The sequence below is a fragment of the Nasonia vitripennis genome, chromosome 2 (assembly GCF_009193385.2).
Source record: "Nasonia vitripennis strain AsymCx chromosome 2, Nvit_psr_1.1, whole genome shotgun sequence".
In the NCBI taxonomy this organism is placed as follows: domain Eukaryota; kingdom Metazoa; phylum Arthropoda; class Insecta; order Hymenoptera; family Pteromalidae; genus Nasonia; species Nasonia vitripennis.
Genome location: NC_045758.1, coordinates 13,527,796 through 13,555,334, shown reverse-complemented (window position 1 = coordinate 13,555,334; position 27,539 = coordinate 13,527,796). Strand labels below are relative to the sequence as shown.

The 27,539-nt window shown below is 43.7% G+C and overlaps 5 protein-coding genes across 9 annotated transcripts; 3 read left to right on the top strand and 2 right to left on the bottom strand.

Annotated features, from left to right (window-relative positions):
• The first annotated feature begins 703 nt into the window (after positions 1 to 703).
• Gr6 (gustatory receptor 6) lies at positions 704 to 3,890 on the top strand. The gene is made up of 6 exons (NM_001190496.1): positions 704 to 1,021; positions 2,572 to 3,006; positions 3,199 to 3,456; positions 3,531 to 3,593; positions 3,670 to 3,759; positions 3,825 to 3,890. The coding sequence occupies exons 1-6, from the start codon at positions 704 to 706 to the stop codon at positions 3,888 to 3,890; spliced, it is 1,230 nt and encodes a 409-aa protein (NP_001177425.1).
• A 2,359-nt stretch (positions 3,891 to 6,249) lies between these two features.
• Positions 6,250 to 10,469, bottom strand: LOC100121851 (thymidylate kinase). 2 transcript variants are annotated; one of them, XM_032597701.1, is made up of 5 exons: positions 10,249 to 10,469; positions 9,443 to 9,625; positions 9,207 to 9,348; positions 8,646 to 8,805; positions 6,250 to 6,808 (listed from the first exon to the last, which is right to left on the bottom strand). In XM_032597701.1, the coding sequence occupies exons 2-5, from the start codon at positions 9,542 to 9,544 to the stop codon at positions 6,463 to 6,465; spliced, it is 750 nt and encodes a 249-aa protein (XP_032453592.1). In that variant the 5' UTR covers positions 9,545 to 9,625; positions 10,249 to 10,469; the 3' UTR covers positions 6,250 to 6,462. The 2 variants fall into 2 exon arrangements, with proteins under 2 accessions (XP_032453592.1, XP_008212487.1); XM_008214265.4 differs by lacking the exon at positions 10,249 to 10,469 and adding an exon at positions 9,698 to 9,935.
• LOC100121868 (prolyl endopeptidase) lies at positions 10,021 to 13,647 on the top strand. Its single transcript, XM_001603528.6, has 11 exons — positions 10,021 to 10,628; positions 10,714 to 10,937; positions 11,013 to 11,200; positions 11,272 to 11,497; positions 11,560 to 11,920; positions 11,994 to 12,179; positions 12,266 to 12,379; positions 12,467 to 12,615; positions 12,672 to 12,884; positions 12,971 to 13,298; positions 13,448 to 13,647. Exons 1-11 carry the CDS (start codon positions 10,329 to 10,331, stop codon positions 13,508 to 13,510), a joined length of 2,352 nt encoding a protein of 783 aa, XP_001603578.2. The 5' UTR covers positions 10,021 to 10,328; the 3' UTR covers positions 13,511 to 13,647.
• Positions 13,648 to 14,335: 688 nt separating this feature from the next.
• Positions 14,336 to 26,178, top strand: LOC100121881 (protein bicaudal C). 4 transcript variants are annotated; one of them, XM_031923349.2, is made up of 15 exons: positions 14,336 to 14,494; positions 14,942 to 15,282; positions 16,352 to 16,392; positions 18,886 to 18,955; positions 19,511 to 19,590; positions 19,679 to 19,891; positions 19,977 to 20,237; positions 20,330 to 20,548; positions 20,633 to 20,951; positions 21,020 to 21,463; positions 22,184 to 22,309; positions 22,394 to 22,662; positions 22,734 to 22,971; positions 23,078 to 23,197; positions 23,276 to 26,178. In XM_031923349.2, the coding sequence occupies exons 2-15, from the start codon at positions 15,057 to 15,059 to the stop codon at positions 23,413 to 23,415; spliced, it is 2,766 nt and encodes a 921-aa protein (XP_031779209.1). In that variant the 5' UTR covers positions 14,336 to 14,494; positions 14,942 to 15,056; the 3' UTR covers positions 23,416 to 26,178. The 4 variants fall into 4 exon arrangements, with proteins under 4 accessions (XP_031779209.1, XP_031779208.1, XP_008212492.1 ...); XM_031923348.1 differs by having other exon boundaries at positions 14,339 to 14,494; positions 19,676 to 19,891; XM_008214270.4 differs by lacking the exons at positions 14,336 to 14,494; positions 14,942 to 15,282; positions 16,352 to 16,392 and adding an exon at positions 17,389 to 17,807 and having other exon boundaries at positions 19,676 to 19,891.
• Positions 24,800 to 27,273, bottom strand: LOC103317198 (peroxisome biogenesis factor 2). Its single transcript, XM_008214268.4, has one exon. It carries the CDS (start codon positions 27,034 to 27,036, stop codon positions 26,182 to 26,184), a length of 855 nt encoding a protein of 284 aa, XP_008212490.1. The 5' UTR covers positions 27,037 to 27,273; the 3' UTR covers positions 24,800 to 26,181.
• Positions 27,274 to 27,539: the final 266 nt, after the last annotated feature.

Below are 27,539 nucleotides of genomic sequence, written 5' to 3'. Positions count from 1 at the left end.
TCTCTCTCTCTCTCTCTTCCCACACACAGCCAATTTCGCTGTCGTCCCATTTTCCAAAAGTTTCACAACGACGTCACATATATACTTCCTCATTAAAGCGGACGGAGTATAGGTCGGAAATCGAATCAAATAGCGTAGACAGGTGCAGCGACATCAGCATTCGTTTGGACAGCGCAGCTTTAATCGATCGCCGCTTAATAGGTTCCACAACATTTGCGCTCTCGCGCGGCCAAACAAACGGTATCGCGAAAAGTGCGCGGTATGGGCGGCAAAGAGGCGCTTAAGCTTCATTCGCGCTGGACTACTGCCAGCCGCGCGGACGTAAAAGAAAGCTCGGCTCTTCTCGCGCTAATTAAATTACGAAAATTACGAGCTTCACACACACGCCCGTAGCGGAAGTGTGTATAAAGGAATAGTCTCTCACGGTTACACACACACAGACGCTGTGCGTCTCGTCGAATTGATATTCAGCTCGGGAAGAATCCGGGCGCGAGCTTGCATAAACTTTGGCATACGCGGCGGAAAATTCAATCGCCGAGCGTCTGTGTAGCGCGTCGCGTCCAGCTTGAATTGAAGAAGCGAAGAGGGAATGAAGCGCGAGGACAGAAAACGGAAATAAATCGTTCACCTCGCGCGAGCAATAAGCCGCGGGGAGAGAAGAGCGTTCACCTCTCGCAGCGGCGAAACAAAACACCGAAGCGAGATGGAGGTGGGAAGTAAGAAGCATCGGCAGAGGTCGACGCAGAGGCAGAAGAAATCGCCTGGGAACGAGGAGTCGCCGCTTTACGAGGTCGTCTGCCCGGCTGTCTATTTGGCTCGGGTCTTCGGCCTGGCGCCTTACGAACTCGAGGACGCCCGACCGGACAACAATAGGCCCAAACGACTCGGAGCTTCTACTGTCTACTGTTTCTTCTCGATATTCTGGCTCATCGTCTACACCTACATCGTCGTCATCTCGTTAATTCGATTCGGAGGACTCGACAGGGACAAGCCCGTGCTCGGGGTTACCGAGGATGGCAAGGTACGTACGTGGGAGCGATAGGAAGTTCCTTTTCTTAAAAGGCTCTGCGAAGGCATGAGGACGAGAAACAAAGTGTCGATTTTTCCAGCGAGCTCTCAATGTTCTCGCCGGATTTTTAATATTATTTCGGAAATGAAAATACGCCGAGCGAATTTCCAATAAGCATAAAATAACTCCCACACCAGAACTCGCCCTTCTCCTTCTGCTCGAAATTTCTTGCGCACACACGCCTCTTATATATCTATAGGACGATATCCGCGCGCCTATCTCGGCTATTAATCCAACCGCACTTGACGTCGCGGCGGCGACGGTATAACGATCGCGCGACATCACGTACCGCCGCTGCGGCTATACAGACGTATACGCGCGAGAGACGAGCCAATTTTCTACTTAAACAATATGTGATGTGTATATGCGCGAGGGACAAGAGACGCGTCGCGGAGCTATCACACTTACGCCTTATTATTTCGACTGCGAGAGACGCGCGGGTCCGAGACGATGATGCGTGAGTACTTGCGTCTACTGTATGTGGGGGAGATACTGCCGTTATATACGCGCTTTTTCTCGATCCTATATACACTATACTCTTTAGCCGCTACTGCCTATTATATGCGTAATGCTATCGTCGCCGTTGGGTTTATCGAGCCGATGACAAGCGGGAAGTTTGAATGTTCACTCTCGAAATTATCGAAATTCCAAGCTCGGGGGCAGCTCTTTTCAAGAACGCGAATATCCCGGAGACTCGCTGGAAAAGGGTCGCCTATAGTGCGGGAGAAATCGATACGCTCGCTTTTGCTTTTTCGGCAAAGAGAGAAAAGGAAAAAACTTGTTTTCAACGAAAGCTCACCCGCGCGCGCGCGCATGTATGAGTGCGCCGTTATGCTTTCGGGGAACAAAAGTTTGACTTTCGCCATCGTATACATAGCTGCGCATATATAAAAGGCGAGTCGAGCGGATTAGCCGCCGAATTACGAGTTTCGATGTGCAGCACGTTTTTCGCTTTTCATTGCGCACGTATTTTTTCGATATACGATCGTTATACGGGTGTACCTATACGTAAAATACACATACCCGCGGCTGATTTATCGCCGCAAAGTTTAATACCTTTTTGCACGAGTTGCGTGTACGTATACCGCGAGATTAATTTCCGCTCCCTCTCAGGCTCGTTTTTCACGCGTCTCAAGCCTTTCGCAGCTCGCAGTGTGAGCAACTCACTACTTCTTCCGTCTTCTTTTTCCTCGAGCGTCATAGCCACCCACGCGTGGAGGAAATTCGTTTCCTCTGCTCTTTAATCCTGGATAAATAATCGGCAGATAAAACGCGCGACAGGCGGCGAGAGCTGCTCATCAGGAGCCAATTAATTCATTCCCAGCCGGATATTAAATTAGAGAGCGAGGGGAAAGAAGCAGATACTATATATGGCACGCGTGAAAATCCATCTCTCCCGCATCAGCTCTTCGCACAATAGGCAGAGCCGCGCGTCGAGGGGAGAAGAATAAGAAAAAAAAATAAATAAATAAATAAAATAAACAAATCTCTCCATCCCTTAGCTGATCCTGAATTACTTGGTCTCCATGGTGGACACCTTGCTCTGTATTCGCTGTCGCGAGCGATTCGTCCACGTCTGGAACTCCATTCAGGACTTTGACGAGTCCTTTCAGCTCGGTAATGTCCCCGCCGGCAGAGACAGCCCGAGGTACAGCCCAATACTGAGGCGAGCGCGGTTCTGGGTCTGGACCATACTCACGACCAACGTCGTCGGCTGGACCATGATCAATCAGCTGGGAATGCACGCGTTCGGCGAGCCCTATCTCCAGAACATCGGCTACATGCTCACCTATGTCGGCACTTGCGTGGCGGTGCTCAAATTCGTCGGAGTGGTCATGCTGCTCGGCCAGAGGTTCGCCTATCTGAACGAGGAGCTTGCGAGGCAGCGGAAGAAGGAGGAGGGCAGGAGGAGCCGAGCCGCTGACGAGATCGTCAAGGTGAGTTGTTGTTGATTCGAGCGCGGACGGGTCTCTTGACAGGATCTAAATGCCGAAACTTTGCGAACAAAGCGCGGGAAATTTGCATGCGAGCTTCCGAGCTTGTAGACGTGAATTTATCCCGAAAGTTTTGCGGGCACGCGCGCCGTAATTTCTACAAGAGTGCAGCCAGCGGGGCCATTCCCGTTGCAGAAAATAGAAAGCTCGTACAATAAGCTGCTGAGCACGAGCGAGGAGCTCGGCAACATCTACTCGTTCTCGCTGTTCCTCTACCTGCTGAATCTCTTCTGTCACGCGGTGAGCAACATGTACTTCTTCACCATCTGGACGATACTCGATCCGGGATACCTGAAGAACCCGAAGATCGTCTTCTGCCTCTTCAGCTGGCTCCTCATCTATCTCGTCCAGATGCTGCTCATCCACGTCGCCTGTCACTTCACCTCGCTCGAGGTATAACATATTATACATCCATGCATTATTCCGCGCGTTTCTCGCGCATCGATCGCTCATATTTAATTTTCAAGGCGAACCGCATGGCCAGCGTCTTGCTGGACTGGCGACGACAGGCGTACCGGCAGAGCAAATACGTGTGTACTCCACAACGATAACATTCATTCTGCGCAAGTAGAGCTTTCTAATGCTTTTTCTCCTCTCTCCGCGCAGGAATTCAGCTCGACGCTGCACTATCTGAATCGGAGATTGAATTTCACGGCGGCCGGATGCTTCAACGTGAACCTGCCCCTGCTGACTTCGGTGAGAGATATTTCTAAGATATTTATAAGACGACACGATTCCTCTAATCGATCCACATTTTTCAGATCTTCGGACACCTCACGACGTATCTGGTGATCCTCCTGCAGATACCCGACAGCTCTAATTCCTAGATAATCCGGCCGACGTGTTTACAGCGCTCTAAAGAACCCGATGACGATGACGAATCTATTTCCATGTCTATAATAAATCCAATTTTATCTCATCAGCCCCGTAGTCGCTCTCTCCTGTAAATACACGACTATAATCGCGGGAAAAGCTCGTGAGCATAAAAAAAAAACTTGAGCGCGCACTTAAGCTCTTCCCTTTCAGAATGCAAGTGTCCATAGCCGCAACATCCATCGCACAGCGGGCCCATGTAATGAAAGGAGCCGCTGCTTTTACATTTCCGCGGAAGAGGGCATAATCTCGCCTTGACTAGCGCTCGCGCGACTTTAATTCAAAATAGTCGCCCGAGAGGTAATGAGAAAACAGGGGGTTGGTCGCACATTGTGTGCGGCGTGTCTCTCCGCGAATACAGGTATACACAGCAGATATATGCGCGAAGGGGTCAAAGCTCGAGATTACCAGCGCCGGCAAATTGAACGGATTGTGTGAGCGGGAGCAAATTTCGTTCGTTACATTTTTCAATTACGCTGAGCATGACGAAAGCTCGCTCTCGGAAGTAGGGGAGAGCGCGTTGTATTGCCAGCGTCTTAACGGATATTGCGCGCTAGAGAGAGAGAGAGAGAGAGAGAGAGCGAGGCGTCGTCTAATTTTACGACTTCATTAAGCGTCGTTAAAATTGAGCAGGAGAATTTGAGAAGTCTCTCTCTCTCTCTCTCTCTCTCTCTCTCGCTCGTTCGCTCGCTCGCGCGCACGCGCTGTATTGGGGCTAACGAGTTAATTAACTAATTCGGAATTCATATCGGACAATGTCGTGCGAAAGTTTCGCGGGAGAACGTCGTCCAATTAATCGAGTGTGTGTATATTATACGCGAGATTGGAGTCTCGGATTTCACGGGGAAAGGCGCTTCGCAAAAGTGGACCCGACGGATTGGCAATTTTTTCCACTCCCGTCTAATTCCCTTCCCGACTTCCAACAACAAACATCATTTGCAGGAGCTCGCGTCAACAGTGATGTGGACGAAAGAGCGCCGGGAGACCAGTAGGAAAACACACGTCATATACAAAAACTCGCTCGCTTCTTATGTATGTGCGTGACACGCACGTACGTCGGGTTGATTTATAAAAATAGATCGTTTCTCTGGATTGAGGCGGGGAGTCTATTTCCCAGCTCTGTTTACACGATCAGCGAGAAAATCAGAGTTGGAAACAAGTACGTAGATTCGAGTACACAAGTCTTTGGTTAACATTCTTCTGTTACGTAGACTTGTATTTTTATACAAAATCACGATTCCCAATCGGCTTATCCAATCTCGATCGTATCCAATTCAGCATCGACGAAAGACCAGCTATTGCTCTTCCTCTCCGGTGTCACAACTAGAGAGAACACCAAATCCAGCACTGGTAGGCTAACGGCAAACCAATCGTCGCTGCATATCTAGAATTTGATAGTTTCTGTGTAGTTTCAAATGAGGTGAGCAGCGGTGACATGACGCGAGTCGCGCAATTTCGTTAGTGCGATGCGAAAAGTTTTTAATTGAATTTGTTCGGTAACTCGTGCCAATTCGTGTTACTTCTTTAACCATACCGAACGATTAAAAGCAGACCTGTCGACGATCAAAGTTGTCCTCTTCTCCAGAATCCCGCGAATGCTTTACTCTTTTCTCTAATGTATTGACGAAAAACAGCATATCTTGAGCTACCTTGATTTTCTTCATTAAATAATAGTCCATCGTAGCGTAATAATTTGCGTTGTTACAAAGCTCACACGTGACAATCCCATTCACCAGGTAATTTGCGTCTCTCAACAGGTTTATTTTGTTTCACACATTATATCTCGGGTCTTCGCTGGAATTGTCGCTACCTGCAATTTAAACCAGTGACGATGTTCGTTAAATATTTATTACCGAACACGTATTTAAAACAGTCCAGAAACGTTACAATACTTTGTAGCATTTAGTATACTTACTTTAACATTTTAAAGAGTCGATGGTGTATTCGAAATTTACCTTTAATCAACATTTTTTCAGATATTCATTTTTGTTATCAACTTTCTCAATCTAAGCATAATCAATCCAGTTACACGCGCATACGTGTATACATATAAAGAAGATGAATTATGAACGAGATTAGTCTCACGATGAGAGATGCTGTGCAAAAGTAGACACGACGGATTGGCAATTTTTTCCACTCTTGCTTAACTCTCTTCCTGACTTCCAACAATAAACATCATTTATAGGAGCACGTCAACAACGATGTGGACAGAAGATCGTCGGGAGACCAGTAGGAAAACACACGTCATATAAAAACTCCTCGGTTTCTTACGAACATGACATTCGCGCTGAGTTGATTTATAAAAATAGATCGTTTCTGTGGATCGAAACAAGGAGTCTGTTTCCTAGTTTTATTTACACGATCAACGAGACATTCAGAGTTTGAAACAAGTATATTTAAGTACATTACACAAGTCTTTGGTTGATCTTATACTCCCTTAACGTTATGGTACAATAGCCATCAATATCATAAAAAAATATATGTCTATACATCAAAATCAGGATTCTCGCACTGATAAAATACACCCTAATCCTCGTAAAGCTTCCCTATTGGCTTATCCTTGCATCCCTCCAACAAGTCCAGCACCTTCTGCAACAACTTCTGATGCACTTCGAGCTTATCCAATCCAGCTTCGACGAACGCCCAGTTACCGCTCTCGGACAGCTTTCGGAAATTCTCGGCGACTTTGCGCTGAGTCTCGGCACGTTCGAATCGCTCCTCACCCCAGTTGGACCTCTGCTGCTGCGTATCGGGTGTCACGTCTAGGTAGAGCACCAAATCCGGTGCTGGTAGACCCTGATCAGGAGACGTACACCAGGACAACGGCCGACCGGTCGTCGCTGCGCTGTAAGCTGCGCCGGAAGCTGCGTATCTAGGATTCGATAGTTACTTTTTGGTTAGTGCGTGAAAAAACAATTAAGTGCGGTTTTGAATGCGGTGATATATACTTATGACGTTAGTGCTATTTCGTTAGTGCAGTGAGAGAAACTCGTGCGAAGCGCTGGCCTAACGCGAAAAGTTTCTAATTAAAGTCGCTCTCCAAAACTCTGGCGCAAATTTATATTACTTTTTAAACTGTGTGTCGCGCGAGCTTTCAATTTGAACCATACAACTTTGATGTAAAATTATCATGAACGACGACACGATACTGCGTAAGTTATTATACACGTGCATTATATTTATTATCACTCACACCATCGAGTAAATCCGTGTACACATAGCGAAATGTAAAAGGCGTTGGAAATTTAAATTAACAGCAGCAGCAGCAGCAGCAGCAGCAGCAGCGGAGAACAAGTCGGACAACTAATTCATATCGAATTATCGGATACCTGCGGGCCCGATCGGAAATTGGACGGAGCACCTCGAGTATAATTGAATAATAGCCCAAGCGCTCTCGCTCGGTAGGAAAAAAGTTAGTCGCCTGATGCACTCGAGGAATTACCGCGCTCGAGGAGAAGAATGACTAAAGTAAGAGAGAGAGAGAGAGAGAGAGGAAAACAGAAAAAAGCGTATAATGATGCGGAAGGGTACCGCGTAGTTTTTATTTTTCCGCAAACTTGACGAGCGATAATAATCGCCGGGAGAGGCAATCACGAAATAGCTTTGAGATTCGGACGTCCGCGCGGCTGTACGGCTCATAATGCAGTTATCAACTTTGTATTCTATCATCGCGATAAGGTCGTTATATCGCCGCTGATTGATACAACGCAATATCGCCGCTACCCATAGATTACAAGGTCGAAGGAATCAGTTACACAACGAGGTTCGCTTACAATCGAGGATGAAAAAAAAGTTCGAGCTCGAAAATCATCTCTATATCATCCTCCCCATCGAATAAATATCCTTCCATAAACTTCTCATCGTTTATACCCACAACAATCTAAGCCTACACGGGCTTTTCGATCCCTAGAGAAAGAGCGTAAGTATATAAGCGAAAAAAACGCGGAGTTTTAAAAGAAAATTGACCCCCTCACCCTTGGGGATAGTTGAGGGAAAGAGAGAGAGAGAGAGAGAGAGAGAGAGGGAGAGAAGGAAACTCCGCAAGTTTCGTTCCTCTCGGAAAGTATAACGCGCGGCGGGGCCACTTTCGCGTGCCGACGACTTTCCCCGGAAGAACAATGTATATTCCCTGGGAATCTTTTTGAAATCCTCCCGCATAAACGTTCGAGGACTGCGTCGTATTGTATTGTTTCGTTTTCGGATGATTCTTCCTGCTCTCGCGTGGCTCGAGTAGAGTCGACTTTTAGTGGCTGCACGACGATAAACAAGCCTCGGCGCTTGCATTTTATGCTGATTTGCATTTTCCAGACACAGTCCCTCCGAAAGATATTACGCAAGTCTCGTCTCTTAGGGGATTAGGATAATTTCTGTATATCCCCGGCTTCGTTAAGGAGAGAGCATCTTCATTTGCGTAGATTGCCAGAGATTATATATCCGCGATTTTTAATCTTCGATATCGCTCTCGTCGGAATTCTCGTTACATATTTCGCCTGATTAAAGTCTGCGCTTCGTTAGTGACTAATTGCCAGTACTGCAGGCTCACCCTTGTGTACACGCCGTCGTGTAAGCTTAAAAGAGTATCGCAATTATTAAGTATCCAAGGTGCTTACGGAAGTGTGAAATAGAACGAACGAGGAATACGTCGAGCGATATTGCCATGCGTGCGTCAAGCGACGATTAATAAAGAGGAACAATTGATAAGAACCGACCTGTCGACGATCAAAGTCGTCCCTTTTTCCAGTGTCTCGAGAATGCCATCCTTGCACTCCCATCGATTGGCCGAGAACAGCAGGTGCACTGCTTCCGGGGCCAGCTCGATTTTCTTCGCCAAGTAGTCATTTATTATACCGCCGATAGCGGTGCTTCGGTCTGAAACATTTAAGAAGAAAAAACATCGTTACCGTATCGTCGCCGGATCTAGATTATGGATCACCGACGCGCGACAGTGTATAAAATATAGTATAGACTAGACTGTAATAATAGCTCGAGGTTGAGCTGGAGACTATAGCGGCACCTGAGCTCGAGGTCTGCAACTATACGGGTGGTGTGCTTTTTACCGACTACTAGTAAAAACTCTTTATTCCTTTTTGAATTTCAATCGTTGCTTTACGGTATATGTTCTTGGACTTGGCCGCTACGTTCTCGTATAAATTGTAAAATTGACATTGCGCGATAACCAGAGAGCAGGTTAGGAACTAGCAAAAATCGTTGCTCGCAGCTCTCACTCCAACGTCAACATTGACATAATGACACATGGGAATTCAACTCACCAGGAAACACACGCCTCTCGACAGGTACATTTCTCTCCTTCAACGCCTCGACGATCATCGACACCTGCGTCGACTTTCCCGCTCGATCTAGTCCCTCCAAAACAATAAACGCACCACGAGCCATCGTTCGAATTATCGATACCTGCGAGACGACAAAATTCACGATGTCAGCTTGACCCCCAGCTTATCTCTCGCTCGCACGTGCGTATGCCGGTTAGATGTTTTTTTTTACTTACCGAGATTAGCCGTTTGGAAAGTAAGCTACTCGCTGCTCTGTTGCTCTGTGTACTGGAAACGGCGAATTTCGGCCGGACACCGACCTCTCGTGGCCAATCCATCAGTCAACGGCCGTGACGTCACGAGAACAATTCGACATCTGTTTTGGTTTTGGCGCTTCACTTTCTTTTTCCGTTTTATCACTGAAAAATGCAGAGCATCGTTATCCTCGAGGCTTTGACGCGCGCGATGTTTTAAATTTTACTTAGTTTCACCGTTTTCCGAAGGTATTTCGACGCTGCTGCGCATTAAAATAAATAACGAATTTTTACGGATGTGAGTCAAAGGCCTTTTTGTTCCTCGACACAACCTTGCACGCTTAGTTACCGCGCCTTTCCAAAAATACCAAACTCGCAACTCATAAGCGCGAAAATATTTCCTTTGTTTTATACGGCCGATCTTCTTATATTTATTTATACAAACAGCATGAAGAACAACAATATTCGCGAGTATCAGCACGACGCATGCGCAAACGAAAACATTTGAAAGTTTGCTGTGCTACCAACCAAGAAAAAAATCAACTCTATTTACTAACAATAAAATACATCACGTATGTATTTATCTCTGGAACACGATAAATCCGCATCAAATACGTCGCATCATGATTTTACAAAAGCCCTTGATCCTCCAGATCTTAGCTATAAATGATAAACGCGTCATATGCACTCATTCGCAGGTCATTGTGCGCCGTTGACAATCAAAACAACTGCAGTCGCGGCACAGATACAAGTCGTCAGTCAGTAGCCACAAGGATATACTTTCTCACCTCACGGAAAGCGAAAAACTGGGTGCAGCGTGCTGAGAGGGAGAGAGCGAGAGAGCTCGTGACTGCAACTGCGTGTTTCGATGCTTAATCATCTCGTACGAACGACGCTTAAAAAAGTAGTGCTTCCGAAGCAACGGCTCCACGGTTTTCGGCGCAGAAGCAACGTAGCCTTCACCGGTGGCATCCTAACCTCATTCCCCAGCACTGCTGTTGCAGCTTCACTGCCGAGTAGTCGTAGTAGAGATAATCCTCTAATCGAAGGTTTTCGAAGAGATTTTTCGCGAGTTCGGTTCTTCGGCACGACCATGAGTCCCAACAAGTTCACTTACCCGAAAGCTCGAAGAGACGAGACCGCTGTGGATGTTTATCACGGTGTTGAGGTGAGGGTGATAGAAAGTGAAAGTTTTTGCTGGTCGGGTGCTTGTGTTTGTTGTGTTTTGCTAAGTCATGCTTTGCTGCTTTTAGATCAAAGATCCATACAAGTGGCTGGAAGATCCAGAGTCGGAGGAGACCAAGGCATATGTCGATGCTCAGAATGCCATCACTGTTCCGTTCATACAAGCCTGCCCCAAGCGTCAAGCTATCCATGATAGACTTAAACAACTGTGGGACTACCCCAAGTACTCTTGTCCTGCGAAGAAGGGAAGCAAATACTACTTTTTCATGAACACTGGTTTGCAAAATCAAAGGTACGCTTGAAGTTTTGTCCAGAGTTTGTAGTATCCTAAAAATAGCCGGTACTGATTTATCGCTTTGTTTTTCAGTGTATTCTATGTACAAGACTCACTGGACGGAGAGCCAAGAGTTTTCCTTGATCCAAACACGTTTTCCACGGATGGAACTGTTGCCATATCAAGTGGAGAGTTTAGTGAAGATGGTGGTATATATGCCTATGCCTTATCTGCTAGTGGATCTGACTGGAACACTATTCACTTTATCAATACCAAGACAGGTGAAAATTCTTAAAATAGTTTATTTAAATTGCTCGATTGAATAGAATATATGAGTTGATAATATAAATAGGTGAAAAGTATCCTGAAGTTTTGGAGAAAGTAAAGTATTCTTCCATAACATGGACACACGATAATGTGGGAGTTTTCTATGCTTGCTATCCTGAACAGCTTGAGAAAGCTGATGGTTCCGAGACTTTTGTCAACAAGAATCAAAAGTTGTGTTATCACAAAGTTGGCACGCCACAGTCAGAAGATGTGGTGGTTGTAGATTTTCCAGAACATCCTTTGTGGAGAATGTAAGTACTAAAAGTTACTAATTCATACAAATAAAATACTGAACTGTTACTTGTTTTCTCAGAGATGCAAAAGTAACAGACTGTGGTCGATGGCTGGTTGTCATGCCCCAGCAAGAGTGCCGCGACAACCTAGTCTTCTTTGCCAAGCTTAATACTGCAGAAGGAATCAAAGGAAAACTGCCACTGACAGAAGTAGTTGGAAATTTAGAAGCTGACTATGAATACGTTACGAATGTTGGTACAAAAGCTGTGTTCAGGACAAATAAAAATGCTCCAAATTTCAAATTGATTGCTACAGATTTTGAAAATTATCAAGAAAATAGTTGGTCTGAATTAATAGCAGAGCATTCTCGCAATGTTTTGGATTGGGCTACTGCTGTTGATAAGGATAAGCTTGTTGTTTGTTATATTGAAGATGTTAAGGTACACCAAACACTTATTCCATTTATGTAATCAAATCGCTATAAAAAGACTAAAATAACGTATATTTTTGCAGAATGTTTTGGGAGTTCACAGTTTAGAAACTGGAAAGTTGATAAGACAGTTACCTTTAGATGTAGGAACAGTGGTTGGTTTTTCAGGAGATCTCAAGTACTCTGAAATATTTTATCAGTTTACCTCTTTCTTAACACCTGGAATTATTTATACGTTAGATCTTAAGGAAAATGAAGAGAAGCCAAAGGTACAAATAATTTTCAAGTTTTTAGTTTCACTCTTATTGATTTTCATTTTATGTACAGTGATTACAACAATAATCTTATTATACAGGTGTTCCGCGAAATCAAAGTTAATGACTTTGATGCAAGTTCGTACAAAACAACTCAAATATTTTATTCTAGTAAAGATGGAACAAAAATCCCCATGTTTATTGTACATAAAAAAGTGAGTTTTTACAAAATTTAGCAAGAAACTATTAATTCACTCATCCGATATTCATAAATAAAATCAAATAATTTAAATATTATTCAGGATCTCGTGCTGGATGGTTCGTCTCCTGCTCTTCTTTATGGATATGGAGGCTTCAATGTCAGCATTCAGCCTACCTTTAGCGTTACGCGGCTAGTCTTCTTGCAGCACCTTAACGGTGTTTTGGCAATCCCAAATATACGAGGAGGAGGGTAAATATTGTTAAAATTTTGAAATCTAGAGCGAGTCTAATTTACTTTCTCTCCAGTGAATATGGTGAAAAGTGGCACAACGGCGGACGTTTCACAAACAAACAAAACGTCTTTGATGACTTCCAATGCGCTGCTGAGTACTTGATCGACAACCGTTACACGTCGCCCAAGAAATTAATAATTCAAGGAGGCAGCAATGGTGGTCTTCTTGTAGGTGCTTGCATTAATCAGAGACCTGATCTTTTTGGTGCTGCTATTGCTCAAGTAGGGTAAGCTATCTTTTTGTATCGAATCTTCCTTTTTATCGAATCATTCGTTATGATTTAAATTTGTTTTTTTATTGTTTTGATAACAGAGTTATGGACATGCTGAAGTTCCACAAATTCACCGTCGGCTACGCTTGGACGTCCGACTACGGCAGTTCGGACGATAGAGAACACTTTAAGAATCTGCTCAAGTACTCGCCTTTGCACAACGTGAAACCGCCTAAAGATGGAGGACAATACCCAGCGACGCTGCTTTTGACGGCAGATCACGACGATCGTGTAGTGCCGCTGCACAGTTTAAAACTGATAGCTACACTGCAACACGAAATTGGAAGCCTGCCACAGCAGACTAATCCTATACTCATCAGGATCGACGTCAAAGCCGGACACGGAAGAGGGAAGCCGACGTCGAAAGTGGTAAGTGATTTTTTATTTTCATTATATTTCAAAAAATACTACTCATGGCAATTTTTACATTTTACGAGATGATTATAACACATTTCTATTTCATTTTCCTTGCTTTTCCAACCTTTCCATATGCTATCCCTCTAAAATCGTTTTTTTAGATTGATGAAAGTACTGACATTTTATCCTTTGTGGTACAAACGTTGAACCTCGAATTCAAGTAGCTGTAAATATGCAATTAATTTGCACTACTGAAATCAATTTTTGTAAAATTTTAAGATAAATTCTATTGCATTTCTTGTGAATGGATTTCCGATTTTTACTCGTTCTAAAAATAAAGTTCGCAATTTACAATCTATAATTTGTAACTTGTCATTATTTTCAAATCCTGCAAATGTTTCTCATTCTAAGAAGAAAATTTACGATTTACACGGTAGATTTTTAAAATTAATATAATTTTCTAATCTAACAATTTAAAGCCGAGTTTTTCTCCCGATTACTTTATCACTAACAAATATCGCTTCCTTCAAAATATCCCCGATCTTTTCTACCAACAATCCTCAGTTCTCTCCGCAGCATAGCAAAATAAAACGACCTTCGCTAAAAAGAGCCAGCTGCAAATCGAAAAAACTTTGCGCATCGTCGAAGCAGTTCATCATCATCGAGCGTGTAAAACGTAGAAGCCGGACATCGTCTTCACCTTCAGCGCTGTTTGCCAACAAGAAGTCTCTCACTGGCCAAATCCTCTCGTCGCTGCAACTCGGCTATTCCGTATGGCAAGATATATAGTCGCTTAGAGGCCAATGACCAGGAATCATCCCCTCCTTGGCTCGTATTGTGGTACGACCGCGCCGCAGGACCAAGCAGCGCGAACACGTGTTGAGAGAAAGAGAGCAATAGCACTCGCTCGCAGAGCATAGAATATAGAATATAGAGTAGTGTCCAGACAGGCTGTCTCAAAGGTCGCGAGCGCACGCTCCCTGTTTACCTGTACTAATCATCCTAGCCGGCGGCGTGTGTGGGGGTCTACTCTCCGATTGGCCGCGAATATCATTCGGAGAAACGCGTATGGGAATTTCGAGACGGAGCCGTCACTTCTCATCCCGACGGCGAGAGACGCGCATCGCCGGAGACCGGGATACCGCGACAGGGAGCATTGACACCGACCAACCCTCCGCAAGCTCTCCAGATCAACGCGCACGACCAAGGTACGTTGAATTATTTTAGCAGCAGCGACTGCAGTTATTTTTTCACTCGTCTCTTCGATTGTGTGCTTTCGGAAGCTCGCGCGAAGACGCTTTCGGTTTGTTTGTCGTGTTCACGTGATCGCGCGGTAGCTGCTAATGGTTTCTCTCTATCGTAAACGCTATCGGAAGTACGTAGTGATCGTGTAACCTCGTAAATATTTTTGTTATTCTGTGAACGTGATTTTCAAAAGTGTACTCGGTCAGTGTTATTACCTCGATTTTATTGACACCTGTATCATAGTGTCCGATTTCGAGCTTTTGCAAACTCTACTTCCAATCTCGATAAATTTGATTTCCAACGCTCGCAAATTCGCCTACTCGCCGTTATCTTCGCGTACTTGTTTATCCCTACGAATATAGCGTTATCAGTCGAGATCTAATTCGAGCACGAATTTTTTTTCTTCGCAGACTCGCAGGCGAGTAAGACACAGGGAGTTTGCGGCGGCAACGTCGTGTGTGTGTGTGCTTCCAAGACGGGATAGTGAGCTGCTCCGAGAAGACAGCAGCAAAAGCAACAGCCAAGATGCGACCCCTCGATCTAATGCAGCGTGAGCGCCGGCTCACGGAGACGATGTCCGAGACATCCGAGGGCACGACCACGACCGCGACCAGCGTCTCCGGCAAGTCGTCGAGCATCGGCAACTCCGACGATCTCCGGGACCTGGCAGCCATCCTCGGCATCAGCTCCGAAGACTTGCAGCAGGAACGTTTTCGCGTCGACCGACGCAAGCTGGAGCAGATGTTGCTCGGTAAGAAGCAAGAGACAATAAATTACTGTATACGCCCATCGTGTCTTTCATCCGTCGGTGCGTTGATTTAACGGTTATGCGACGACAGTTAGAGTTGCGTGCATGATTCAAATTTTGATCGTTTTTCGCTCGCGTGTGCTTTTCGCTTCGCTTCTGAAATCATTCGATTATTTTGACAAATTTTATAATGCAACGTTTATTTTTCTCGATTTAATTGACGTTCGTTCGAAAATTACTCTATTAATTTTACACCAGAGTCGAATGCTAGCGATACAGTGGAGTAAAAGGAGAACGAGTACGAGTTAGTTTCCGAGTGTTCTTGTTTGTAAATAAGAATTACTGTCATTGAAGCGCGACGATTTCAACTCCTCGAGCAAACTATCGCCGATATGTACGCGTGTCAAGGAAGCTTTTCGTGCTCGCGTTCGGAGGTATTTTTTCGTTGCCGCGATTCGAAATCACCGATTTCAGCGTAGAAATTTTCGTACGAATTACAATCGCTTTTCAACGTAATAAAAAGCGCCGTAAACGCCAGTAAAATATAGATTTCGCTAGTAGCGAAGCATGCAACAAGTGCGCTGATCGACAGAGACGTGCAATAAATATAACGGCGACAGCTCGTGTCCCCGATACTGCGGTAAAAATTCACTCCGAGCGTTCTCGTTTGTAAATACAAACAATTACAGCGAGTCTCGCGCATAATAGCGCGTCATAAATTTGTGTACCTGTGCCGGGAACACAGGCGAGTTCGAGAGCCGCGAGCGATGTTTTGATATACGAGGTGTCAATGACCACGAGAAGCGCGTGTACGGATTTTTCTTCGGTCAACTCGCTCCGTAACCGTTCCGCTCGAATTCAAAAGCTCTATTTTTACGATTTTACGCGAGGATTAAAAATTTTCGAAAGCTCTCGTTTCGCCGAAAAAAAATCGCGAACCCCGTCGCGGCGGTCGTATATGCTCTGGCGGACTAGGCGAAAAAAAGAATCGATCGCCATTGGATCTAAAACTAAAAATTCACTGCACCTTTCTCTTTTTCATGCACCACTCTATTCGACTCGGGGGCAACAGGTGACAGCAACGGCGAGACTGCCGACATGTTCTTCCACAAGGTAAGCCAGCCTCGGCTCTCCTATCCTCTTATGTACTCACACACACGCACAGACGACCCGCGGCACTTCCCGGCTGCGTCCAGATAAAGCCGCCGCTGCTTACGCCCGTCACTCTCTCTCTCTCTCTCTCTCTCTCTTCATACACGTCACTGAGAGAAAAGAATCCTTGACGCAAAGGATTCGCGACTTAACCACAGCTTATTTTTCATGTATTTGTTGCAAACGAAAATTTCTTCATAGTAAGAGAAGAATTCTTAACTATTAAGGATTTAGGAATTTTTGAACGATTGTGGCGCACTGTCGGTAAAAACTTATCGACCGAGTGCAGCAACAGCGCGACTCGTCGGCACGCGAGTACGCGAGGCGTCGAAACGTGTCGGCTGCAATCGGAGACCCGTACATGCGTTTATACTATTTCACGCGTGATATGCTTTTTTTACGTACCTGGAAGAAAGCATATTGATGCACAACATTTCAAATATCGTAGGGCTTGTTCGATGAAGTCCAAGATTATGTATGCATAAATACTTTTGTGATTGTTTCATGCAGACAGAAAAGCGGGGTTATGTGTAAGGTTATATTCGTATGATACCTATCGTGCTATCATTCGAATATATTTTGCAAAAGCAAAGAATCTTTCAACATCGAATAGCCTCAGAGCGATACTAAATGATAATAAGAAGTGAAAACAAGTAATTATAAAGTGCTAGTGATTTTAGGTCGATGAGAAAGAAAGTTAAAAAGGAAAATTAAAAAATCTGAAAACCTAACCGTTAAGGCGCTTGGATTTCTGCATTTTTTAATCCAATTTTCTTAACAGTTAAGAATTGTTCTTTGTGTCAAGGGTTCTTTTCTCTCAGTGGCACGAGCAAAGACACGAGCGAGCAATAAAAAAAGTCCATCGCGTTATCAGCCGCGCCGCGCGAGTGTGTGTTAGAGAGTGTGTCGCGTAATTCGTAAACGTCGGTTGCGTAAAGCGCTCGCGCGCAGCAGTAGCAGTAGCAGCAGTAGCAGCAGCAGCAGCAGCAGCAGCAGCTGGAAATATGTGCCGAAGAAGCTGCGACTAGTCGGTGTGATTATTTATAGGGTCGGCTTAAATATAATACGTTCGCCGGCCTGCAGACGCGCGCGAGCGGCCTCAGTTCGGCCCGTCCGCCTCTTCGTTCTCCCGCGGCTGATGTGCGCGTGAATCGAGAAAAAAATTCGTACCGCGTTTGATAATAAGTCAACAATACGCAGACGCGCGCGCATCCGAATGCGTCCATGTGTACACGATAATATCCGCTCCTCGGAGGTGTACACGACGGCGCGCGTTATGTAGCGAGTTTCTGCAGCCGAGGAATGCAGCTGTGCCTAAGCACCGAGAGGAACATCAGCAGCAGCAGCAGCAGCAGCAGAAGTGATGCCACGAGGAGGTATGGGCATGTGCATCGTCTCGTCGCTGGGTTATGCAAGCGATCGCGCGACTCGAATGCGTAATTTCTCGCGTTTATAGATAGATCGCGGTTATCAGCTCGAGACTGTCTGCTGCGCGTACTACATGTTTATTCGGGAAATTTCACTCGAGATTTATAGAAGCTGGTATCCGGTATATCGGCTCGACAATTTTTCTGCTCGACGCGGAAACTTCCCCGGCGTCTCGCTTAACTAACGTACACACATAGGTATTTTCACTCTCGAGAACCGGCCACGTCGCTCCAAGTTTACGCTGACTTTGAACGATTTTTTTCTTCGCGCGGCTCCTTTTTACGTAAGACTTATCTAAACGAATTTCGCGCATAACTTTCACCACATCTATTTCGCTTATAAGCGCGCACAGTGTCGCGCATCCAAAAATCGGCGCGCAGTGGGTATAAGTATCAAGCGATGAAAATTTCTCGCATTCCAGCGTACACGTATCCGGGGCTTGCGCGAGTAAGCGCATATACACAAAACGAGTCTGCCCAGAGAGCAGTGGTCGAGAACCCGTCTCTCGCAGTCTCTCTAACTCTCTCGTGCGCGCGTACAGAGTCTCATTACACACACACACACACCTTCCTCGTCCGTCTAAAATAAGCCGGCGACTCGCTCTCGTCGAAGAAAAAAGCCAAAAAAAGAGTATCTCTCTCTCTCGCTCTCTCGCTCTCTCGCTCTCTCGCTCTCTGTCTCGAGCCTCGGCTCAACCGCTCACTTACACCACAAGCTCAGTACTAGCGCGTCGTGCGCACAGATAAGTCGGCTCTGCAAGAAGGTGTGCTACGTTAAAACACGCTGTCGTATAGACATCATCGCACCGCGAGACACGAGCGTAGTGGGAGAGCCAGAGAGAGAGAGAGAGAGAGAAAGAGAGAGAGAAAAGAGTGAGTGCGTTATCGCGCGCGCGGGCTCCCGAGAGAGGGACGCATACGTATGTGTACAGTCCGCGAAGGTCGTCGCCGCGTTATGTGGTGGAGGAGAACCGACTGCTGACCTGAGCGTATCTACGCTCGCTCTTTCTCTCTGTGTATGTTGCAGGTCATGGAGGAGACTAGCACTTTCATAACGTGGCCCTCGAGGCTCAAGATCGGCGCCAAGTCCAAGAAGGGTGAGTCTCGTTATTTCCGATGCGCTTTATCGCGATCGATGAAGCGAGTGCCTGTGTGCGTGTGCGCCAATTTTTCCGCCGCTCCGATTCTTGCGAATTATTTCAATTTCGGTTTTTTCTCTCTCTCTCTCTCTCTCTCTCTCTCTCTCTGCGCCTTAGCTTCTTTCGCGCGCGCTCACGGCTCGTTTGAATCGACATTTCGCTGAGACAGAGCTTCTGCATCAGCGAATATTTTTTTCGTCAACTCGCTTTCGGTTATTATTATTAATTTCGCGGAGCTTCGCTCGCTATATCTCTCGCCCGCGGGATAGGAGAGTGCGTGTAGCGCACGTCGTCGATCGCTGCGCGTGTTTCATTATCTTGACAGCGGCAATGAAAAGAATTAGTTGCATAAAGTCCGCGTATAATATGATTCAGTGCCGAGTGTGTGTCTGATGTCTTTCGACTTTCCTGTTTTTATCGGTATAGAGAAATCGCGCGTATGTGTGCGCCAGCGCGCGTTGAAGTAGCCTTTTTTCGTGTATTATGAATTTTAACGAGCTTTTTTGTTTACAGATCCGCACATCAAAGTAGCCGGTCTCCAGGAGAACGTACGCATGGCCAAGGAGCAGATAACCCAGGTTCTGGACACACGGGTACGCGATAACGCAGCCAGCTGTGCGATTCATTATTTGGGAAAAATTTCTTGGCTAAAGCTCGCGTTTGTTTATCTATGTGCAGCAGAACAACCGGGTGACTATGAAGCTGGACGTAAGCTACACCGACCACTCGCACATCATCGGCAAGGGCGGACTTACCATCAAGAAGGTCATGGAGGAGACCAGCTGTCACATTCATTTTCCTGACAGCAATCGCAGCAACCACCAGGAGAAGAGCAACCAGGTCTCGATCGCCGGTGATATGGAAGGTGTCGAGAAAGCCCGCGCTCGCGTTCGGGTGAGTTATACCGATAAACCTGCATTCTAGTTTAATAGAATTTTCGATAATTTGCGTTATCTAATTCGCTCTACTTTCAATTTAGACCCTGACGCCGCTAATCTTTTCGTTCGAGCTACCGGTGATGGGCAACAGTTCGCAGATCGCTACCGCGGCCAACACCACGCCGTTCTCCACTTCGCCCTACATCGTGAAGATCCAGGAGAAGTACAACGTTCAGGTGATGTTTCGTACCAGGCCCAAGCTTCACGCTACGCTGGTCGTGGTCAAGGGCTGCGAATGGGAGGTTCAGAAAGTCAAAGAAGCGACTGTACTGCTCATTCATCACATGTGCGAGACCCTGGCTGTGAGTAAACGTTAATTTTTTAATTTCGAGCTCCGAGCTTTGAATATTTTATTTTCTCGATATTCACTTCAATCGCCAACTTTTTTTTGCAGAGCCAAATCCAAGTACAGATGTCCATGGAGATATCTCCTCAACATCACAGCGTTGTCCTGGGCAAACAGAGTAACAATCTGAAGTCGATCATGCAGACCACTGCCACGCAGATCATGTTTCCTGATGCAGGCGATCCAAATATACCGAGCTTGAAGAAAAGCAACGTTACGATTACTGGCTCTATTCACAATGTGTACTTAGCACGCCAGCAACTTATGGTTCGTACATCGATTATTTTATTCATTCGTCTTTTAACTAATGCATTCAAACTGTACGGTCAATTTACACTTTTTCCGTTACAGGGTTCGCTGCCGTTGGTACTGATGTTCGATCTACCGGAAAAGTCGATCAACACTGTTACGACAGACGACGTGTCAAGACTGATGCAATCGCTGGACGTTTTCATCAACATTCGTCACAAGCCTAAACAAAGTACGCTCTCTATCGTCGTCAAAGGCATCGAGAGAAATGCCAGCAACATATACGAGGCCAGACGACAGCTCTTAGGTTTGGATGAACCTAAAGTCACCGCCGATATCCCGCAGACTTACGTGGCCTCGAACTCGACGAGCTTCATTCTACAAGGTGGTTCTGTACCCCTGGGACCCTTCATTATCAACGGTGAGTTTCTGCCTAGCAGTTGATTGAAGTGAAACCATTTTTATTTTATATTGTGTCTAATCTTTCAGAAAACGTACCAAGCAGCGGTTCTTGCGTAAGCACACCACCGTCGTCCTTTTGCGGACTGTCCCCGAGCCCAAGCCTGCATCCCTCGCCATCTAATACAATGAGTTTCCCTGCGCACTGGACTCTCGCCCCCGTACCAACATCCCTCTTTTCGCCGATATCCATACATGCGAATCACCTAACGCCAGCATACGCTTATCCGCCCCACTTGAGCCATCTGTTGACAATGCAGCAACAGCAGCAGCAGCAACAACAGCAGCAACAGCAACAGCAACAACAGCAGCAACAACAACAGCAACAAGCGCTGCATAACGCTGCCAAAGGACTGATGGGATTAGGAGCACATATGCATTCTAATACTAGTCTCAACTCTTCTCTCAGTGGGGCTTTTCTGAGCGGCATGCGGAACAGTGGTTTATTCGCTAACGACAGTAAGGATAGCGGTGGTAAGTGTTATTTTTCATCGCTGAAAGTCGAAAAAGAAGTTGGAGGCCCAGAAATTGACTTGGTTTGCACAAAAGTTCCTAGTCTCACTCATTCATCCATTCTATTTAAATTATATTATTGCTAATTAATTAGTCATGTTTAGACTCTTGATAGTTTCTTTAGTTACACAAATCAGACTTATTTTCCTATCAGTATTAGTTTGTACTTTGTTTGCTTACATTTTATTACATTTATCGCTTTTATCTAATAACATTCTTATTTCGCACTTCTAGATAATTTTTTATTTTCGCGAAACGCATTTCTACCTCCTATCCTGCTTACATTTTTTAAACATTCTTTACATTTTTTGCATATTGTATTTTGCTTCTTTTATCTTTGTGTCAATCGTTTTCTTCTCTATGTCCTTATCCCTTCTTTCGCTTTCCTCGTGTATGTTTTGGCTCCTTTCTATCATATTTTGTACTTCTATCTCACTTAACCCTATGCTATTGTGATACTGTTTTCTTTCTATCTTTCTATATTACATATATGTATACTATTTAAGTTCTTGGAACTTTATTCTCCCTTCTTTCTGCTATATGTTCCTTATAATTTCCATTCTTATTAAATCTAAAACTTAAAATTTTGAATGACTGCGTTTCCTTTAGCTCCTGCCCTCCCTAAGCCCACTTTTAAGAGAATTTGTTAATAAAATCTTGATTAATTTGTTTTCATCGCAGCTTTCTCTACAATAAGCAGTGTTTCGAGTTCACTTTCGAGTCCAGCCTTAAGTCCACGAAACGTTTCGCCAATTGATCCAAACTCTAATTCTTCCGGTTGTTCTTCCGAAATGAGCTCGAATCTTGGTAACTATATAAATCTTAATGAAGTGTATAAAATTTGTAAAAGAAGAAAAACTGCTTAAACTAAAAAGTTATCTCGATTTTCAGATTTATCAAATGTGCTATCCGATTTGACTCTTGCCAATAATTCTCTAATTACGGGCAACGAGAAAAAAACGACGCAGCTAGATATGCAGTCGAATTTACAAGACTTTTCCACGATGACGTTCGATTACGAACAGAAAAAACTGTTGGCCTTAAAGGCCATGCAGACCAAGCCAAACGCGAACGATTATCGGGTTCCTACTTCCGTTTGGTCAGGATACGGATTCAGTCAAACGATTCCCGAATTGAGTTCTGCTACCGAAAACAGTAGTGTAAGTCAATAGATAATAAGACTTCTGTAATTTATTTCTAGAAGCAGGTTTAAAGTTTGTCTTTTTATCAGGATTCATTGGGTCAAACCTCATCTTTATGGAAAGACTCAACTACGCCAACGAATCTTACGTCCGCTCAGGACTTCGGCGTAACTTCGACAAAAGACGACAGCTCGAATGCCAAAGCTACCGGCATGACTTCCAACTATCTCGACAATATGCCCAACTTCCAGTTGAAGAAAATTACATCACAAAACTACTCTGATCTCGCTAGCATGCTAACCAGCGTAGGTCTTGAAAAATACATCCGTAAGTTTTTTCAACGTTTTTTGCTAATTTTACGCATGATACTGTTTCGCACAAGCCATTTCGCACGTTGCAAAATTACAAATTTGCTTTTTATTGTATTTGCTAGGTCTATTCGCATCCCATGAAGTCGATATGGCAACTTTCCCGTCGCTTGTGGAAAAAGATCTCGTAGAGATCGGCATAACTGCATGGGGAGCTAGACGCAAAATAATGCTTTTAATTTCTGGTTGGTATTCAATTTCGTCTGATATGATCGTTCATTTCCGATTAGCAGCAGTTTAATGACATCGTTTCCTCATTACAGAAATGAGCAAGCGAACTAGTCCGTTTTCCGGCAGTGCAGCACCGGGAGCAGAGAGGAAATTCGCTTCGCTCTCGTCGAGCGCATCAGCGACACCGCCGACGCCGGTTCGCAAATGCAGTCTCGAAAGTAATAATTGGTAATGAAATCAAGTGTGCTTCCTAAAAAATGCGATGGGCAAAAAAGCGAAGCAAGTTACACATGAAAGTTGTTGCGTAATTTTAATGCTATACATAAACATTGTCACTTATGGAGGTTTGCTGATACATTTCGCTTTCTCTTGCTTCGAACAGACACTAGTCCAACGAGTATCCTAGTTCGTTATCTTTATTATATACTTATTATTATTATTTTTTTTCATTTTTTTTTTGCACGTGTTCATACTATAACAGCGCCCAGGCGGTGCGATCTAGATTTAAGTCGCAGAATAAGTTAATTGGTTTTTCTGCTTTTCATGATTATATATAAAATTATTCACGCGGCCGCAACGCTCGCGCGAATTTTTCTTTGCGCGCATGTTCGTCTAATTAATTAAGGTGGCATGATGCATCCGTCGAACGACTGAACAAAAAGTATAGAATACTGTTCTAAAATGTCGTTCTCGATTCGTCGAGAAAGAAAGTAAAATAAGACGATAAATAAAAGCAATAGAAACGGATGCATGCGTAACTCTCAAAGAGAGACCGAGAGAGGAAGAAAGAGCGAAAGAGTTGTAATGAAGCGAAAGAGAGAGAGATAGAGAGGGAGAAAAAGAAAGAGAAGAGACAGACAAACAGACATAGAGCACAGGTGTGTAGACGCTGTGTGTGACACATTAATGCGTATGAAATTTCGCTGAATACGTCTTAGTCGACTTTACATCGCGCCGTGGTGCGCGTTTGTCTGTGATGATGAGAAACACGTTCTAGTTGTTCTATTAATAAGATAAGAGAGCTTTATTCCTAAGGAGTTAAGAGTAGAAGTTAAGAGTATAGTGATATAGTCAAGCTTTTGTACCTATATAATCTCGCAACGGAGAAAGGAATGAAGTATATAACGGTCTAAACAGACTTACACCGTTTATTAACAAATTATTGTATGATGACGAATAAGCGTCGCAAATACTGTGCCCCTGTGCTACTGTGCTCTCCGCGTAAGCCTGTTTAAATTTTTTTTTCTTTTTTTTTGGAAATTTTCTGGAACTATATTGACCTCGGCCTGATACATCGTTCAAATTTTGAAAATTGTAATTTATATACTCGACAAAGTGTAATAACGCGTTTGTAATGATGGAATAGCCGGTATTTCTTGATTTTTAAAGTAATTTATTCAGTACTTGTTATTAGTATAACTCGAATAGTAAAATTTTAAAGGACCAAAGTATTATTTACTCTTTTATCTCTTTCTTCAGCGAACTCGCTCTCTCTGTCTCTCTTTTTTCACAATTGTACGCGCACTAACACGCTCAGCACATGTTTATTATATCTCTATATATGATTCGTTATAAATTATTTAACAATTTTAAAGCATTTTTTTCTTTTTTTTTTGCAAACAAATGTAACGTTAGGTAAAACTCACGTTAATACCAGCTGTCGGAAAGCGTTTGATAATAAAATTCTGTTCGTTATTTATAAATTTGCAATAGAACCCGATTCTCAAACAGAATTTTTTGAGTTTACCTAACGAACGATTTTACCGCTGAGAGTTGTTGACTAAGCTTGTACAGTTTTAAGCGTTTATTATTGTTGTTGGTAATATGCTTGAGATAATTATTGAAATATGTTTTCGAATGAATTACGCGTGAACTATCGTTAGTAAGCTAAAATGTGTCTATGTGATTGTTTACAAGCGTACTATTATTTCTTCTTCTCAATGATTTATTGTACTTGATGTAAGAGCGTCTAGGGTGTTTACAATTGATGATGGTGATAAAACCCTTGCGATACGTGCGTTAAGGTGAAACATGAAATTACCAAGGTGCCTTTTGTTCCTTCGCGTGGTGCGCTGGTTACAAGAAAAATTAGAAGAAAATAAATTATACAAAGAAGGAATGGAAATTAAATTTATACATAAATAAATGATTAAGTATTAGCGTTAACATGAGACTATATTAATTGAGGTATGCAGTAAAGCACCTGACTGCGATTTTGAAAAATGCATACGAGCCACAATGATTGAATAACGGATTAATACACCATACATTTTTGTAAAACTGCAGACTTTTTGACATTTCTTGCTTTTGGGCAAAGATCATGACAAAAACAATCACCGATTTTTCCGTTTTTAATCATGTAAAATCCAGCAATGGTTAGCTTTATTTTCCTCGCATGTTGATCAGCTACATATTTGTATCATTAATTAATTTCATAATTTCTTTTATTCTACTACAATTTGATTTTGTTATTAAATATTGTTGTTGAACTGTTAATCATAGTTATAAAAAATGTAGTAAAATAAAGTAATGTTAAAGAGAGAGAATTTACTATATGGTACCAAATAGAAAGCAGATCATTAACATGTGGGAAAAATAGTAGTTGACTATATAGACAGACGAGAACCAGAAGACAGTCTTTTAATTGTTCATGTTGTGTTTTGGTAAATGAAGCATTTTGGCTCTTATGTGTATATGTTACAATCAATGCGTCATGGGAAGAAGCATTTTATAAGACTTAAGAATGATATTTTTTTAAAATGATGTATCTATAATGATTAGTTTGTTAGCATTCAAATGGATATACACAAAAATATGGGAATGTGAGTGTATTTTTCTGTACGCGTGCACACTCTACATACATACCTAATATACAATTATACTTTATTACGATAATGAATGCTAATACCTTCATATTGATGATTGTTGGTTTGATATAAGAAAAAAACAATTTTTTGTATCACTATTTTTAATAAAGTCTTAAATTTATACAAAAGTATCAAACATTCAAATATGTCTTCATATCAGTGGAAAATAATTGGTCATCACAAATTGGACATTTGTAAGGATCCATGATGGTAAATAGTGCCTCTAAACAATAATAACAAAAAACGTGGGGGCAGCCTGCCCACCTGGGTAAAATTGGTGGTTGACTGCAATAAGAGCATATTGCATTTGCCTCCAGTTTACAATTAACAACGATGCTTTTCTCTTTCTTCTTGGGTAACCACAGACTGTTCCACAACTTTTGAATGCGCCGAAAGTCTATCATCGGCAAGCTGATGGTGAACAGTTCGATCAAACCGTGCCACAGCAGTTCCCTGGTCATGTATGAGTATCCGATGGATCTGGGTTTGTTCATGGTGGAAGATTGATTGTAAATACCCAAGAGTTTTTCCACATATCGTGGCTGATTGCCCAAGCGTAGAAAGAAGAAAGTCCAAATAAAATTCAACAGATGGAAGAAGTTGTCCACCTGTTGGATGTAACCCTTGTACTTGCTTCTCTGGTAGTTGGACGGCAACCTCTCCAGAATGAAGTTCTCGTTCACCAGTCTCTCCCGAAGGTAATCGGGTATCGATAAGAACAAAAACAGCAGCACAGCTTTTCTTCTATCCAAATTCTTGTAGGACAAATTCAGCAGCCTCTGGCCGAAGCTCGAGCTGTTGGTCTTCAGCGAGTAGTTCCATATCAGATACTTGACGAGAACGTCGATCTCCGGCCGCCACTTGACTACCTTTCCCGGAGCGAAATACTTGGTTATCTCGTCCGTTTGACTTCGCAGGACCTTGTAGATCTCATCGTCGAGCTGCACGGCATCGATCTGATTGACTCTTGACACGAACGTTGCCATATCCGCACTTGATCGGTGCAATGTTGAACGAATAAACGAAATCTCCTTAGCCGCGTCGTCTGCAGTCGACGAATTGCGGATCCAACATTTGCATCGACGTCAAACTCGACGACTGCATGATTTTGCAGACCGTAAGTACTGTTTTTGTAATCTTTATTATGAATATTATGATCGGGCACTTGTTAAGTTGTTATGCCAGTATCCTGATCTTTTGGCATAAGAAAGGAACGGAGCCGAATCGAACTGACCACGTGGTCGCGGTCAGACTCGCGGCGGATATCTATATATATAGAATAGTGGGATCGGTGGAACGGTTTTTAAATGCCTTTAAATTTCTCGAGAGTTTGATTTGCTCTTATCAGTGGTGCTATAATTGTTCGAACTACTTTTAAATTTTCTTCGCAACAGAGCGATACGTTGTCTAGAAGAAAAAATTAAAGAAAACCATCTAAACTCGAAATCAGCCAAGTCAAAACTTTAATCGCGCACTATCTATTCGGAGC